The 16,960-nt window shown below is 40.7% G+C and overlaps 2 protein-coding genes across 3 annotated transcripts; one reads left to right on the top strand and one right to left on the bottom strand.

Moving 5' to 3' along the window:
* Positions 1-181: 181 nt before the first annotated feature.
* On the bottom strand, positions 182-6,444 carry fan1 (FANCD2 and FANCI associated nuclease 1). Of its 2 annotated transcripts, XM_068313202.1 has the most exons (13): positions 5,035-6,444; positions 4,814-4,954; positions 3,935-4,136; positions 3,618-3,851; positions 3,399-3,530; positions 3,183-3,291; positions 2,967-3,086; positions 2,709-2,873; positions 2,458-2,620; positions 2,277-2,380; positions 2,009-2,203; positions 1,223-1,351; positions 182-1,094 (listed from the first exon to the last, which is right to left on the bottom strand). In XM_068313202.1, exons 1-13 carry the CDS (start codon positions 6,212-6,214, stop codon positions 957-959), a joined length of 3,012 nt encoding a protein of 1,003 aa, XP_068169303.1. In that variant the 5' UTR covers positions 6,215-6,444; the 3' UTR covers positions 182-956. The 2 variants fall into 2 exon arrangements, with proteins under 2 accessions (XP_068169303.1, XP_068169304.1); XM_068313203.1 differs by lacking the exons at positions 182-1,094; positions 1,223-1,351 and having other exon boundaries at positions 2,015-2,159.
* Positions 6,445-6,841: 397 nt separating this feature from the next.
* Positions 6,842-16,957, top strand: apba2a (amyloid beta (A4) precursor protein-binding, family A, member 2a). Its single transcript, XM_068312081.1, is given in 12 exon segments — positions 6,842-6,980; positions 9,187-10,325; positions 10,499-10,603; positions 10,840-10,879; positions 10,977-11,122; positions 11,827-11,913; positions 12,018-12,203; positions 12,314-12,493; positions 12,625-12,837; positions 14,990-15,109; positions 15,237-15,377; positions 16,144-16,957. Coding segments are annotated over 12 exon segments (2,568 nt in total). The 3' UTR covers positions 16,216-16,957.
* Positions 16,958-16,960: the final 3 nt, after the last annotated feature.

The raw sequence follows: 16,960 nt of genomic DNA, 5'->3' as shown, positions 1-16,960 counted from the left end.
CAGGCTGCTCGGCATCCCTTCCCCCTAATGGCTCCACGGAGCGGGCCTGCATACATTACGCTGCACCCATGCACAGCACGATCCAGGCCTGGCTGTGATGTATGTAGCATGAAATAACACACCTTTTTGTTTCGGGCACAAAACTGGGAAATAATTCTAGATTTTCTTTTTTAATATTTTACTGTCCAAAAGACATGTTTAACATTTAATATACATTCTCACATACATAACATTGAGTGAAATATCTGTTTTGAAATGTTTCATTGATTCATCAATTAACAGAAAACAATTGTCAACTGATATGAGTAATTTCTAACCATATACTTGAAGGTTATCACAATTTGGGTTTTTTACTGTTGATCAGAGCAAACGTCCAATGTGATGATGGTATCTTGGGCTATACAAAACTGTTATGGATCATTTTATAGGTGAAAATTTGTATGACAAAGTAGTTACAAGACTATGTATTTATAGGCATATTATCACAATAATTACTCACAAACTCATAGAGGTATAATTCAATTCATAAGCAGTAGACCGAATGTGAGTTTTTGTTGCTTGGCAACCCTCAATCCTGAGAACATTGTGTTACTGACTAAAACAAAACACAACCAGTTAGGTATAGTCATTGGATCCTGTCATGCATCAGCTCTCATTTCCTGTAAGCATGCTATTTCACATTCTGATAATTGTCGCTGATTATCTCCATCTCATTATGCTTGCCTTTGGATGTTGTGGTATTCCTGATGATAATATCATGTATCACAAGGTTACTGCCTTGACACTCCTTACGGCTATGTAGAATTTCATATTTGAGCATTTGACGTGAACATAAATACAGTATTTGTTAAAAGTGAGCAGATTGAGAGGAAGCAGAGATCCTTTTATTCTGGTGTCTCCACCTCGACCACTCTGATTAATTAGCAGCCAAGTCTTATCAGTCAGTTCTTCAGTGTCTATTCCAGACAAGCTCCTCTGGCTCCAGTGGCCACCACATGACACACCTCCACATCAGCCCCCAGTTTCTGAAGCTCATCCAGCCAGATCTGTTGCTTCTGGGACAGCCGGTCAGTGGGTCCCTTCACCTCCACCAGCTACAACATCATGACATCCAATGACGTATCAAAGTAAACTTCATTCAGATTTTAAGCACAGACTCTCTGAATCCACAAACAAGTGGACTGTGTCTAATCCAGATAGCCAAGATGTTACTTGAACTCACCTTATAGCAGTTTTTTGAGGTGCTCCACACAACAAGATCAGGCAGACCTGCACGACAGTGTCTGTAGTCTTTTGACATGCGCGCTATCACTCCTCCTAAGAAGGAACCACCAAGGCACGACACAAGAGACTGCAGAAAGAAGATAAAAGTGATTAGTGTCTACAATAGCAGCAGACATGAAGATAATTTGCATGTTAAATTCTAGTTATTTAACATGCAAATTAATTTTATTTGTCTTTTTCAAAATGAGACTTGCTGCAAAATATGATACAAATACTTAGAGAGGTACCAATTTAACAATGATTTTTTTATTTAGGTTGCAAAATGTGGTGGTCTTTTAGGCATTATCTTGAAATATTTTTCTAATGTTTATCCCTATTCATTCTTTAATATACAGTATAAAACAACAAGCAAGCTGACTAGCTTGCTTAACTAGTAGCACCCTGGTAATGAGGAGCAAAAAGAGTGATTTACACAGCAACAGAAAAATATTTGATGAGATGGAGCGGGGAGAGTTAATTACTGTACTTTAAATGGGAATAGAAAAACTTACAGTAACTTACACCAAAGCAAAGTGGACCTCAATACAACTTCTACTCCAGCATAATCGCATCATGAAGACATTGTTAAATAAATACCTTTCTGGCAGTGTCAAAAATTGACTTATCTTTGTAAAAGTACTACTTATGGATGACATGAGACATTGACCTGCATTTGATTTTACACGTTGAGATACTGAAATGACCAATGAGCGTGTACAGTATTAAATAGAGTAACAGTAAATACCTGTGCCTGCTGAAGGGATGAGAAACACTCCCAGCTGACCAATGAACACACTTTACCCTCATGGGATGTCCAGACATCTTCCAACATGTCGTGCAGCATCTCCACAGATGCTTCACTCAGTAAGTGTATGCGACGATCAATCACGTCTTTTCTATTCTCATAGAAAGAGTCAGTGTGAAGATCTAGTGGACATGTCTGTGACAAGAAGGTAAGATGACTTAATCTAGCACAGACATAGAATATATATCACGAGCGCAGCTTTTATTACCTGGTATTGATTTCTGAAAACATCTGGAATACCCTCCATAAAAATTATGTCCCATAGCAGAAGTGCAAATAATGTGGAGAATGTTGAGCCTTCTCCATGAATCCCTATAAGAACAGAAATACACGGTTAAGGTGATAAAAGGACACAAAATACTTTTAACAGGTGAAGGAAAACTACTTACCTTGATCAAAGCCTTGTTGGCGGTAATGTGCTAGAGCTAACTCTTCCACAGAGCCCATGACCGCGGCATTAGCGGCACCTTTCCTGTAATCCATTGCTGGTATAACAAATACAGATTTTCCCATATTACCCTCTTGAGGGAAGAGTTGTCCACGGATGGTCACCTGTACACAGAAGCACAAAAATTAAGAAATGTGTCTATTATTAGTTGCCACATAAAATTCTTCATGCACATTGAAATACTTCACTCACATGTGTTACATCTTGGACTTGAACTGAAGGCAGGTTTTTTAGATCCTGGTGAAACTTCTTGAAGCTGGCGGACTCCTTCATCCTAACAGCTCTTTGATAAAGAGAGAGCTTATGTCCAGTTCTCACCAGGGGATCTGACAGGCCATCTCTGATAGCACATATAGCCTTGAGATAAAGTAAATTAGCTATTAATTACCAGACCTGCACATTGCAGAAGTGTTTAACCTGGTTAATGAAATGTTCGATACTGGGGCTCACTTGCTCTGGTTTTTTCAGGTGTTGGTGAAGGTTTAATGCCAGTCTGTCCCACCACCGCCCACGGCTGTCAGGACAGTACACGGATTGCGAAAGTAAAGAACGCAGCTCTTCTACTGCTTCCTGCAGCACAAGTGTAGATCCACAATGTTGTTAACTTAAATACGATTTGAACATTTCTGAAGATTTCATTTTTGTGAGTATCAGTAGTCAGAAAACCTTGTAGCGACGCAGCCTCTGCAAGATCTCCACCCCTCTGGATAAGATGCGAGTGTAAGCCCAACCTGTAGTAAAGCTGCGCAGGAACAGTGGTAGCTCCTCTTGATGACTACCCGGCACATAAAAGCATAGAAACATAAATCATGATGATATTTTTAAGATCAAGGAGCTCTGCATGTAAGATATATAGTAAATATATAAATGCACATAGGTCACCTGAAGTCATGGTTTTCCCTCAGCACCATCCAGGCACCTTTAGCAGCAGCGTAAAGCTCCATGGCCTCCTCCCAATGACCGCCCTGCATCGCTGAGGTTACGTCTAGCAAGGCTCGCATTGATGATTCATACCTGATTTGGATGGAATCTTGAGTATTTAGTTGTGCCTGCCGTTCACTGATAAAAGGGAATAAACTCAATGAAACTAATATAAGTCACCTGATAAGATCCTCTCTGTCCTGGAACACTTTGACTTTACGTTGCACAGTGTAGTCTGGGAAGGCCAGACGACCTGAGTTGACCAGTAGGATAGTAAAAAGCTGGCCCTGCCCACCAGCTGCCATCTCCTCTTCATCCATGGTGTCTGTCAGAGAGAAGAGTAGAAGGATGCGAGAGAAGATGGCACGAGGACCTCGACGCAGACGCACACAGGAACCTGCAAGCTGTTTTGCCCTTAAAGATTAACGAAAACAGGAATGCGGTCACTTCTGCAGCACAAGTACTGCGAAAGAACAATGTGTTTTTGATCATCCCACCTTTTCAGTATGACAGCCCCAATGTTGTTCTGAGCAGGCGACATTGAGAAGAGGGACTTTTGCTTGCTGAGACGGAGAAGTCCGTCCACTAGCTGCTGTTTCTGAGTCCCAGAATTGCCCAGATGGAAAGTTTTAGCCAGAGCTTTAAGTTCGGGAGCAGGCAGGAGATCCAGAGCCTCCTCTAAATCCTGAAGGTCACTCTCTTTAAACAAAATGGGCAGAATAGCATTAAAACAAACAACAAATTCAAACAGAATTTACACATGTTGAAACAACAAAATATAATATTGTTCCCTCAACAGAAAGTAGAAATCGAATGTCACACAAAAACCTTTAAAATATTAATTAAAAGAGGTAACTGAGGCAGAACAAGCAGATGTTGGGTACACACTGATCTACAAATGAAACATAAGATTTTTTCAGACATTTTATCTGCCAGTGTCGACCGCTGCCTCAGTGCACTGAGTGCACACTCTACCCACTGAGTTAAGTAGTACTTTTTTATGGCTAAACTTACAGAACAAATCTACCAATCTGTTCATTCATTCAAGCAGAAAGATTTTGGACTAAGAAGCAGGCAGGCAAGAGTGTACCACAGAAAACAATGGGTGATGTATTTTAACCAGCAACGGTTTCCCGTCATTTCTCACTGTGAGTAAAATAAAATTACAAGTCACAAGGAATAAAAATTATTTTTCATAACTACAACTGTAAGCTGTAAAAAACTTTAGTAAATGCAATTAAACGCAATGTCAAAGAAAATAACACACTGTCTTTGACAGCCTTCACCATCTTAGTTATGAATAAGTTTCATCAGCTTATTGTCACATTGACTAAAGATGTCTAAAATGATAAAGTATACAATTTGTTATCATTTACCTGACTGTAGAAAAGCACCTTCAATCAGCTCCTGAGCGACAGGTCCCAGATCACTGCTTATCTCTTCATAATCCAGTTTATTGACCTGCAGCCACTTCAGTTTCCTCTGAAAGAGTCTCACATACAGCTTCTGTCCCATGACTTTGAAAGACAAAAATACAGGTTAGAGATGAAGCAATACGCATACGGAACAAAACTAAATGAGTGGTATTGCAGTATACCTGAGAGCTTCTCAAATGCATTTATGACTGACATGTCCTCCTGGTCAAATAGCACTCTGTCATCCTCATTCTCCAAAACAGCCTGGAGCACGGTCAGGAAGTTACGGAGGTAGTAAGGAAGATGTTGGGAGGGAGAGCTCCTGACAGCCTGGCCACTGGTGTCATTTTTTCCACCAGATTCAGCAAGTGAATTATTATTAATCACTGTAGTGTTTTCCTCATATCCATCCTCGGAATCACAGGTAGCAATATTTGGAGGCACCTCAGTTTTTAACTTAATGTCAGTCATTTCTGGTATACTTTCTCTTGACAGCACCTCCTGTGCCTCTTCACTGCTCCCATTGTATTTTGTTTTCTTTCTGAATTTGGATGAAGTGTCACATGAACCAGTTTCCTTTTTTCTCTTTGTGAGTTTGGAGGAAGGAGAGCACAGACTAAGAGTTCCCCGTTTCTGGACAGCATCTAATTGAGGTATTTTGTGTTGAAGATCAAGTCCTCTCTCTGGACATGACAGATCTTCCACTGCTGCTACAGCTCTAAAGTCAGTCTCTGTCAAACAATCTTTTTTGTCATCTGAACTCTCGAACAGATTTTCTTTCTGTGAGCTCTCCAGTTTCTCAGTCTTCATCTCTTTGTGAGGACACACTGGAAAATGTCTGTCAATGACCTGTGTCCTCTCTGGTATCTTGTGATGTTTTCTGGATAACTTGGAAGAAAGACTTCCCAAATCAATCTTTCTGACCACACTTTTACTATTTACCTCCCGTGGCGTCTGCTGACGATTATTATTTTTGAAATAAGGGCTAGTTTCGGTCTCTTTGACCATCTCTTCTTCCTGGTTTTGATGTAGCTCCGGGGATTTAGAGGGATTCCTTATGGGCGACAGCTGGATACTCGATACAACACTATGACTTGCTGATGTGGCATTGCTGTCTCCTCTCTCAAAGTTCTGACATTGCAGATCAATGTGTTCATTGATCTTGAATCTTGGTACTAACTGGCCGCACAACGGACAGGCCAGCTTGGGTGGAGGCTGACTGCTGAAGAACGAGGTGATTGGAGTCGTGATGGCAGCAGTGCTACTGGCAGATGTTCCAGCTTTGACGCTGCCTTTCTTCTTGTTCTTGGCCAGAGATAAACCTCGCTTGAGTTTGTCTTGGTTGGTTCTCTCGGCCATCATGTAGGAAGTGGCGTGGCTCAGATGGATCCCATGAGGAGAGTTTACAGCTACATGACCACGTTTAGCTGACGTGAAGGCTAAATTAGCTTAACTTTTACAATTAACGATGGACTCTTATCAAACTGTCAGCTATCTGTGCGTCACACTTGCATTAGCAAACCCCAGAAACGTTAATAATGATAATAATAACAATGCTAGAGCTTAAAAACATCTTGCCCGTCGAGGTTACACGACCGAAACACAGGAGCTGAACGATAACAAATCCCGCTTCCCAGGCTTGACTAGAGGAGCGCAGAATGTTTCTCAGGGTGTTGTAGTCGATCCAAATCACATCGATATCTTGATTCTTAAACGCAAAAAGTCAACGTAAAATTAAAGAAAACTATTTTATACACGTCGTTCAAGATGTTTTATAGTTATGTGTACATTAATATAGACAAATACAATTTAAAATTAATACAATCATAATGTAAAATGAATAATATATCACGATGCAATTTCGGAAACTGCTAATATATAAAAATGTATATTATTGAAGTAATTTTGAATTCATTTGCGATATGTGTATGTTGGTGCATTTACTAATGTTTCCTCTCACTGCTATTTGTGAGAGTGAGCAGTGAGCACATGACGGGGAGGGTATCTCCTACACAGGTTCCTGGGCTGCTGTGCGGCTTTTATTCAAAAATCACCATTCCGGAGAGGATCCGGGGCTCATCAGTACACGGGCATTTCACACGGACGGCCGTCCACTGGACCGATGTCGGTGAGTGCCACACAGAGTGCTAATGTGATAAAAAAAAATCTTGTAGAAATGCCAAAAGGCCTGCACGAAAAGCAAAAAGGGAGGACAATGCTGGATGTGCGCCTCCGGTTCAACATCAGCCCATATGCTGGATGTCAGCATGGTGCAGTCTCGATGTTTCAAATCAAGGTCGATGTGAGTTGCAGCAGCAGGATAATATAACATCCAGACGGTAAAATCATCGGTGAGGCTGTGGAAGGAGTCAGCTCCATCGCTGTTGTGGTAAATGCGCAGATAAACATAGATCCGATTATCTTATCGATATTCAGCCTGATGGGAATGCGGCGTCCACTTGTGGGGAGATCGGAACAACCACAACAACCACTCCTGCAGCTGCGGCAGAAGTTAGGCGTAATAGGCTTATTAAATACCACTAAAATACGCCTAGGGCAGGGCAAATGCATGCAAATCTAATCGGAACATTAATTTACAGTAACATATAATAATGAGCTTTGTTTTAAAATAGCGCTTCAGCACCATGGAGAGGTCATGAAAAGGTCTGCATGTGTGAAAGGGGGTTTATTCTCACAATCTGCCCATCATTTGACACCCTGGTTCCTGTTCAGACGAGGGTGGACAGGGTGTTCCATGTGGTTCCTTCAGTTTATTAATCATAGTCCATCATCACCAGACTGAGACCACCACTCTGAGGAGTTTTTTGACTATTATTTACATTGAAATCATAATAGAAGTGAATTTACTTAGAAAGTCATCTTTGTCCTAAATATTTAACCATGACAGTAAAATTATAGGATGTCACTTTAGCCGAAGCAGTGAATTGTGTTAATGAAGCCAATCTGTGGCTGCTGTAGGCCTTTGTTTCTGTAGTGTATCCATAGGGATGCAGTCAAGAATTATTCATGTGATTGGTAAATTTATGAATTATTTCCTGCCGTCCATACTGCATGAAAGAATGGGAGAAGAAAAGACTGAAAAAAGATAAGAGCAAAAACTGTTTTCTACCTGCTCTGTTTGGTTCTAACTGCGCTGTGGGACATTGTGTTTTTGAGATGCTATTCAAATGTCAGAGGAATGATATATTAAAATATCCATAGATGGTTTCTGTGAAGTACATGAGTCATGCATCATAAATCTGACACCCACACTGACCACATGATATAAATGCTGAAGGGATGACTTTATAAGTGAGGTTACACCGAAATAAAGAAAGTACTGTAAAAAGAAAAACATCACAGGGTACTGGGTCGACTCACATTTCAGCAGTGCATCACAACAAAACTAAAGCATGCAAAGCAACATATCAGGTGACAAACAATGTCAGCAGCCACCACAGACTTAAGAACTGAGACGGCGTGTTCGTCACACAGACTGGATAGATTCATTAATAAGTGGACTGTCTTTGTCGTCGCTGAAACACTTGAATGTGTATTCATTTGTAGACGAGACATTTGCTCTGACAGAACTGATTAGTTCATTCCAGATTTTTTGTTTATGAGAGGAAAAGAATCTTAGAGTAACTTGCTATTTAAAGCAGGTGTAGTAGGAAGTGCTTGTGAGATGTCCTGGAAATGTTTTGTATTACTATAAACATTAGCAGAGATTGTATTGGTGTTGAAACAGATTCTTGACAGCTGAATAATTTCATATATTGATGGTAAGTTTGGATTGGTACAACTTGCAGCGGGTCATTTCCACAGCATGCTGTAGGAAAGGCAGTAGGAGCCTGCAGAGAATAGAGGCAGGGTGATCAATCAGTTTGGCTGATTAATCTGTGCTGATTGGACAGTTTAAAAACTTCCAGTGGAGTTGGGCTCTTTTATTGGTCGATGTCTGTGCAGCCTTCATCAGTCAACATCTTAACTTGAATTACTAAGGACAGCAAAGCCAAACAAATTACGTCCATCTGTATTTTATTTGGGGCACTTTAATAATTTACACCATTATTGAGTGATTATTTCTGCATTGGTGGTCAGTTCACTTATTCATTTAGGTTGATGTTTTTTGGTGGTGATAGGTTAATATTGGATGATTTTTTGTCTTTTTTCTTCTCCAAATGATCGAAAATACTCATTTAGTGAGTATGAATGTACTGTTGGAGATATCAAGTGAAACTTTACAAAAAGTGTCTCAAAGTCTAATTTGGTTATATATGAATGTTCACAGGATGTTCAGAGGACTTACTGAGCCATTGGTGGCTCATGGAAAGAGTCCAAGAACAGCCAGGAGGAGCAGCAACACTTTGTGAGCGAGGCGTCTGAGCAACCACCGTGTACCTTGAAGGATGATGAGAACAACTAGCTGATTCCTGTTCCTGTAAGCCATTTTCACACGAGCTGTGACTCTAGTCCTGAGGACATGGAGGACACCTGCTCCGAGTATGACAATGTGGGCTCTGATGTGGAACAGGACTATGATGAGGTGCTGCATTTAAACAAAGAGGGTGTAGTGGACACAAGGTACTACAAGCAGTACTGTCCTGAGGACGGCGGCCACATAAAGCTGACAGTGGGTGATAATATTAATGAGAACAGCAATGCTGCTGACAGGTTCACTCCCAGGCCTCGACACGGCACCGAAATTAGTGAGGGATCACAATCTGACGCTAAGCCTCACGCGACAGAGCATCGCTTTAGGTCGCATTGTGCTCCTACTGTTGGGAGCGAAGCAGCGCGGCTGGTGGAATCCGGCCAGGAGAACAGGTTCATTTTCAGTGATGGAGATGAGATAGAGGAGGTGCTGGATGGGGCCAAATTTATAGAGGATTTAGAAGAGACTGAGAACAGTGTTCAAATGCAGACTAGCTTTTATCAAGACAATGAGAATGAACAAATTAGAGATAGAGGCGATGAAAGGGGAAGAGAAGAAGATGCTCAAGTCACCAGACACCATAACATCCCAGGAGGCTCTAAGAAGTGTGAGTCCTCTCATGTGAGTTCCAAGGAGAGGGAGAGGCAGAGTAAAGGACGAGGGAGGAGGGGAAGAGGAGAAGACATTGAGCGTGTTGCCTCCGGGGTCAAACGATGCACGATCAGCACTGAGCAGCGTCCAAAGACGCTCTCAAAGGACTGCAAGAAAGCAGCTGTGCGGACCAAAGCCAGGTTCGCCTCCAGTAAGCAGCATCCTCTTCCACCTCCTCGTCAGTCCCACACTCACTCGCCTGCAGACCTTCAGAAGGCTCCGCCTCACAGAGGGACTCCTCCAATTCCCAGAAGCAGTCCCACCTCTGTTCCCAGCCGGGACAGCGAACCCGCGGTCATCAAACCGATGGCGGCTCCTCATCACTCACCAGAACAACAGAGGGAGCCTCCAGAGGAGAGGCACAGACGACCAGAAAAACCCCAGCAGGTAAATAATGCAAATAGTACAGATCTCATCCTTGTGAGTGTTTCTGCACAATCCACCAACGCTGTACTACTTGGGATCAAATATTCTATTTCCTCCCATTCCCATCTACTCTGGACAACAGGAAGAGTTTGTAACAAGAGTTTCTTAAGTTTAAGCGCGCTTATTCTCAACAGGGTGAGCAGCCGAGTGCAGCTGTGACACCTGAGGATGTCCCCAAGACGCCGGAGAGGCCTCAGTGTCCAGATCTCGTGTCTGCAGAGGAAACCGAGACGCCAAAAGTGATCATTTTTACTTTGCTAACAGCAGGTTTCAGTCAAAAAAAGTAAACCATTAAAACATACTGTATTTATGATTGTCTTTATAGTGGATTTTTTGATTTCACATGATCTCTGAGGAATGCTTTTGCAAGTAAAATTGTCTCACAATTACATGCAGAGATACAGCTGACATGTTTTTTCAAGTGAATCTTTAACTTTGAAGTCTAAATTATTATGTATATTGACTTTTTTGAAAGAAAACACAGGAAGCCGTTGCTTTCCCCAGCTTTGAGGACGGTAAGTAATACTCTCAAAATGTTCTTGCATTTATATTTTCATTATTCATAGTAAATCATAGTATAATGTTTTGCACTGAGAACCCTTTGCTGCATAGTTCCAGGTCCCTGTGAGCCAGAAGATCTCATCGATGGGATCATCTTTGCTGCTAACTACCTTGGCTGCACGCAAGTGTTGTCTGACAAGAATCCATCCAAATCTGTCCGCATGTCCCAGGCCCAAGAAGCTGTCAGCCGTATCAAGGTAATCCACCTCTTCAGGAGACCGCTGTTAGGAAGAAGTAATTTGGGTTATTAAACATTTGAATCTCACAAAAATATTCCTGTTTTTTATTGTCTGTTTTTTTCTTTTATATTTCAGTTTTTAAATATGTGCATTTGAAAGAACTTTGTCAAGCAGATTAGCCATGATTAGACTTTGACGTTGATCTGTGACATAGTAGAGAGTATGTGTAAAAATGAAGATTCTTTCTAAGTGAACGAGTTCTGGGTTGGACTGCCTTCTGTGAGGAGTTTTCTCTGTTCTCACCAAGTCTGCGAGTGTTCTACCTGGGTTCTCCGGCTTCCTCTTCCTCACCACCAAAATCATGCAGTTTAGGTGAATCGTTTGCTCCAAATGATCACAGTTAGTGTGAACGTGAATGGTTGGTTGTTTTTTTTGTGGTACTACAATGAGCTGGCGTCTCAGCCAGGGTGTACCCAATAGTCAGCTGAGATACACTCCAGCAGCTCTGTGACCCAAAAGCAGCTTCAAGAAAATGAATGAATGAATGAATGCTTTTCATGCATGGCCAGTTTAAGGGGGAGCCATGCCGCAGGTTCACTTAATCACCACATGGTGGAGCTGTTGCATTATTATTTTTTTGTCGCCCAGCTAACCTACCAAACAATAATCAGAATGTTGCAGAGTTTTAAAATATCTAAGAAAAAGCATTACTTTTGTGTCAGAGCCAGGATGAAGACTCTCAGATGATGACAGAGGTGGACCTGTTCATCTCTACTAAAGCTGTCAAAGTGCTGAATGCTGACACTCAGGTCAGTGACGCTGAAGCTATTTGTTTGTTGATTTGGTTGCTCTTGTGCTGAATCTCACTTCAGACATAAATAGTAATGACTGTCATTGTGTCTACTTCACACAGGAGACAATGATGGACAGTGCCTTGCGAACCATCTCCTACATTGCAGATATCGGTAGTATTGTAGTTCTAATGGCAAGAAGGCGCATGTCTCAGTCTTCAAAGGAGGATTTATCAGAATCTCCAGACTCTGGCAGTGAAGGGAAGAGTCAGTATGGAATGATCTGCTACGTCTTTGAGTCGGAGGATGTAAGCTTTTGACTGGACATACATTCCTTCATTCTTGATTTTATTTATTTGTTTCCTGGTCACACCATTGTGATCTATGTTACCTTTTCCCAAATACTCCACTCCCACAGGCACAGCTCATTGCCCAGTCCATTGGTCAAGCCTTCAGTGTGGCCTACAGGGAATTCTTGCGGGCCAATGGCATCAACCCAACTGACTTGAGCCAGAAACAATACAGTGACATCATAAACTCCCAGGAAATGTACCATGATGACCTCATCCATTTCTCAAACTCAGACAACTGTAAAGAGGTGAGGTGTTTTTTAATTAGCTGCTCAATTGTGGATGTTAACTTCAGCAGAACCTCACAAATCAAATCCCAGCATGTGAAACTCAAAATATGTATTAAAGAGATTAATGGAAGCTTTTTCCTGCCGTCTAGCTCTATATCGAAAAACAGAAAGGTGAGAGCCTGGGAGTGGTGATCGTGGAGTCTGGTTGGGGCTCCATTCTGCCTACTGTCATCCTGGCCAGTCTGCTGAACAGCGGTCCTGCCGCTCGCTCTGGAAAACTGAGTGTTGGGGACCAAATTATGTCCATTAATGACACCAGTCTGGTGGGGCTGCCTCTGGCAACTTGTCAGGGCATCATCAAGGTATGGAGTACATCAGGCCTTTCAGGTTTCCACCTAGTCCATGGTCACTCAGGGAATATGTGAATCAGGATATAACACATGGGTTGTAATCAGATGATACTGAAACCTTGAGACTCTGAGTATGGATTTGAGTGCCTACATAGAACTGGGATTGATGTTTCTTTCTGTTCAGTGCTTACTGTGAGATACTGCAGCCTCTGATGAGTCTCAGAAGGAAAAGTAGAGATAGAAAGCTCATTGATGTTCCTCAGAACCTTCAAACCATAGTGAATTAATAAATTGTCCAATAAAATACTGAAAACCACACATGAAATCTAAAATAAACAAATAAATAGACCAACTGAACCGCCTGCATCTCGCTCAAGCACAAAGCTTTCCCATCACATGGAGCTCATTTGATAATTGACGATGTCAAAACTTACAGAAAAACAACACAGAAGGAAAAATGTATTACAATTATTAAAATTCATGTGTTTTACACATGTTTTGTATGCATGTATTTTAATAAAGCAGTGACATGATTCACACACTCATTTTCTACAGGAAATGGATTTTTATACTAACAGGATGTTGATTTTTATATCTACATTATATTTCCTATATTTTACGCTAATGAAACATATTGCTGTCGTATTGCTAAGAGACTGAAAGAGACTGAAATTATATAGTCCCTTTCTAGTCTGACCACTCAAGACACTTGACAACATGAGTCAGTAGTCACCCATATATTCACAGGTGCCACCACGTAAAATATCATTCTTCATCAGCATTCTAACCACTCACAGCAGTTTAACATGTGGGGTCTAGGATTTAACCTCTGACCTTCAAATGGGTGGATGACAACTCTAGCATCTCTGATCCACAGCCCCTGTTTTAACTAAACCAATGCTATGTATTAAAATACTTCATTACAAGTAGTGAAAAATTAAAAATATAGTAATCATGAATTATTTCTCTCAGATTTCATTAGAGCACACTGATTGATATGAATGCAACAGAATACTGGTTGGATTTCACTGTAAATTTACAGTAAAGTTTTATACTGTACATCAGTTTGACATTTGATAAACAAACTCTATAATAATTCACTTTTCATGCCCTTTACTGTCTTTAGTGTAAATCATGGTGCTAAAAATATGGCATTTATTCACACATGTGAAGGCTTTCATTTAAAAACAACAGTAGCAGTTGTAGGAGTTTGTTAGAAAATATAATATGCTGGAATGACGCATGAATTTACACGATGTGTCAAAAATGGAATGTAAATATCAAAAAGAAGAGCACAGGATGTTTCTTCCTGTGTCTCTGTGCTACGGACAGTCTGCTCTATGAGTTTCCAGTTCACAGAGTCAGTGTACAGCCCTGAATACAAAATTGCTTGTTCATAGCAAAATGTGTCGTGCCAGATGAAACTGGAGCTCATATCGTTTATTCTAAACTTAAAACCTTAAAACCATGATGACGACAAATCAGACTGTACTGGTCAAAATTCTTGTGACATTTTTCAGCAACAACTAAGCTAGAAGTTAGAATCAATAATTTATTAAAAACTTACAACAACCAGAGCACACAAAGCATATTTTTACACACTCCACCAAAGACACATTGAATAATTTAAAACCAATATAACAGCAACAATGGGAGTTATGATAAAAGCTTAAACTGTCACTAATGCAACTGAGGAAATTCTACATATACTTGCATAAACTTTTATTTTAATGCTAGGCTGGTGGTGGTGACTGATGATGCTGGAGATCATTGAACAGAGGAAGTCTCGGACTTGAAGCAGAGCTTGAGAAGATGAAACTTGGCTAGTGGTGGCAGAGGAGGACGAGTAGACTGAGCTCACAGATGATATGAAGTACAAAGGGAAAAACAATACATGAGGCAAAAGTCTTGCACAGAAAACTAAACATAGGATCTGCTATTCTTGATATTCGGTAGAACGATCATACAAGCCAGGAGTAAAAACTGTCAGACTTGATTGCAGCTGTCAGCTTTGTGTGGCCTGGATTATCAATGCTCAAGGAAACACAAGGATAAGGAAGAGAGATTGAGGAGCAGAGAGATGAACCCCTTCAGGGGAGTTTTTAACACTAAGACATTTTTGTTTGTTTGTTTGTTTGTTTGTTTGTTTTCTGGACTATCTCAGGGTCTGAAGAGTCAAGTGAAGATTAAGCTAAGTATCGTGAGCTGCCCTCCCGTTACCACCGTCCTCATCAAGAGACCTGATCTGAAGTTTCAGCTCGGCTTCAGTGTGCAGAATGGCATAGTGAGTAAACCCAACGTGGTATAAATATTGAATGGAATGCTTTTCAGGTTCTGATAACCATGTTTTGAAAGAACAATGCACTGCAGTTACATGTGAGGTTGAAAAAGTGTCATTTTCACATCCTCAGATCTGCAGCCTGATGCGAGGGGGCATAGCGGAGCGAGGCGGCGTTCGTGTCGGACACAGGATCATTGAAATAAATGGTCAGAGTGTCGTTGCCATGGCGCATGAGAAGATTGTTCAAACCTTGTCTGTCTCAGTTGGTGAGGTAAGACGTCCACCCTCTCATCACTAGATGGAAATTTCCTCCAATGTCATGAAGGCCTTTTAAAGATACATTTGTACAGATTACTGGATACATGCAATGTTATTATATCATTTTGAGCAATCCATAGAATTCAGTGAATATTTAACTCGTACTTCACTTGAGCTCAGATTAGCATAAAAATAATAGTTTGAAATCTGGTAACTCAGCTTTTTAGAATTAGTGCTGAAAGTTACACACAATAATTTAAGGTAAATGAGGCTATCACTAGCCCTTCGTTAGCCGTGCATAAAGAGTGGAAACAGGTAAATAGCTAGCCTGTCTGCTCTAAAACAAAATCTTTTTATCTTGATTGATTAATTTGCCCCAAAATCAAAAGGCAAAAATGAGCAGTTTTGATTTGATGTCTTTGCTGTAACTTCCTGGAACAACTGCCTGACATGAGACTGATATCTATCTTATTTTGAACTGAAGTCTCAGTAAATGAGTGAATAAGTCTTGTTGTTTCTTTCCCAAAATTCGTGGTCTGCATTACACCTCTAAACCTATTGAGGTTTTGCATTTGTTTGCTTTCCCAATTTCTCCCAGTACGCATCTCCATTAGAGCCATAAAAGCATATTCTTTGTCAGTAATGGATCCTTATGGCACAGGTGGGAGTACATCTAGGTCTGCATTTTAGTGATGTGATTATGACTATGTCCCTATAAATAGGTCCTTAAGATGACAGTGCCATCATTTCTATTTCTCTCATCTGTGCATCTCTGCCAGATCAACATGAAAACGATGCCCGCTGTGATGTTCAGGCTGCTGACGGGACAGGAGACGCCTCTCTATCTATAGAGACCATGCAAGGATCAGTCCACTGTTCTGTGTGTCGTGGGGGTGATGGACAGATAATGGACAGATGATGGATGGATGATGGATGGATGATGCACAGATGAAGACAAGTGATGGACAAGTGGCTCAGTGGCACAAGGAGAATTTATTTTTCTATCATTTTATTTTTTTGGCCTCTTGTTGCAATGCTGTAAAGAACATCCAGTTCTCATTATCAGGTTTTATCTTGAATTGCATTGTCATTATGGCCTTACAATGTGAATACTTTGTGTGTAGTACTGTATGTGAGTGTCTGGTGTCGAAGATAAGTCGCTTCAAGGTCAGCATTATTTTCTTATGAAGAGATAAATTAGTACATTTATTTTTATTTAGTCATTTTTATAATGTGTATGGAGTCCAAAAATGTACTTTGACTGTAAATACTTTGGATTACTCAAGGACTTAGTGTGGAAAGGCCATATTACTCATACAGTATATGCATGTTATTATAAGGAATTTCTGACCAGGGGATTGATTCTCAATCTGACATGGTAATCTATTACTGTAAGTATTAAGATTAGATAATACAGTATTATGCTTTACAGAAACACTAAATGTGTAGTATGGTGATGCTGAAGGCCAAAGACACATCTGCTTTACGAAGGCGTACAGGATGGCTGATTGTTACAGTACAGTACAAGAATGTATCAGCACATACATTACTGAATGAATGTCATGTAATACATGAACAATATCTCACCAATAATCT

This window comes from Antennarius striatus, chromosome 4 (genome assembly GCF_040054535.1).
Source record: "Antennarius striatus isolate MH-2024 chromosome 4, ASM4005453v1, whole genome shotgun sequence".
In the NCBI taxonomy this organism is placed as follows: Eukaryota; Metazoa; Chordata; class Actinopteri; order Lophiiformes; family Antennariidae; genus Antennarius; species Antennarius striatus.
Note: the sequence above shows the minus strand (reverse complement) of the source record. Positions and strands in the feature narration are given on the sequence as shown.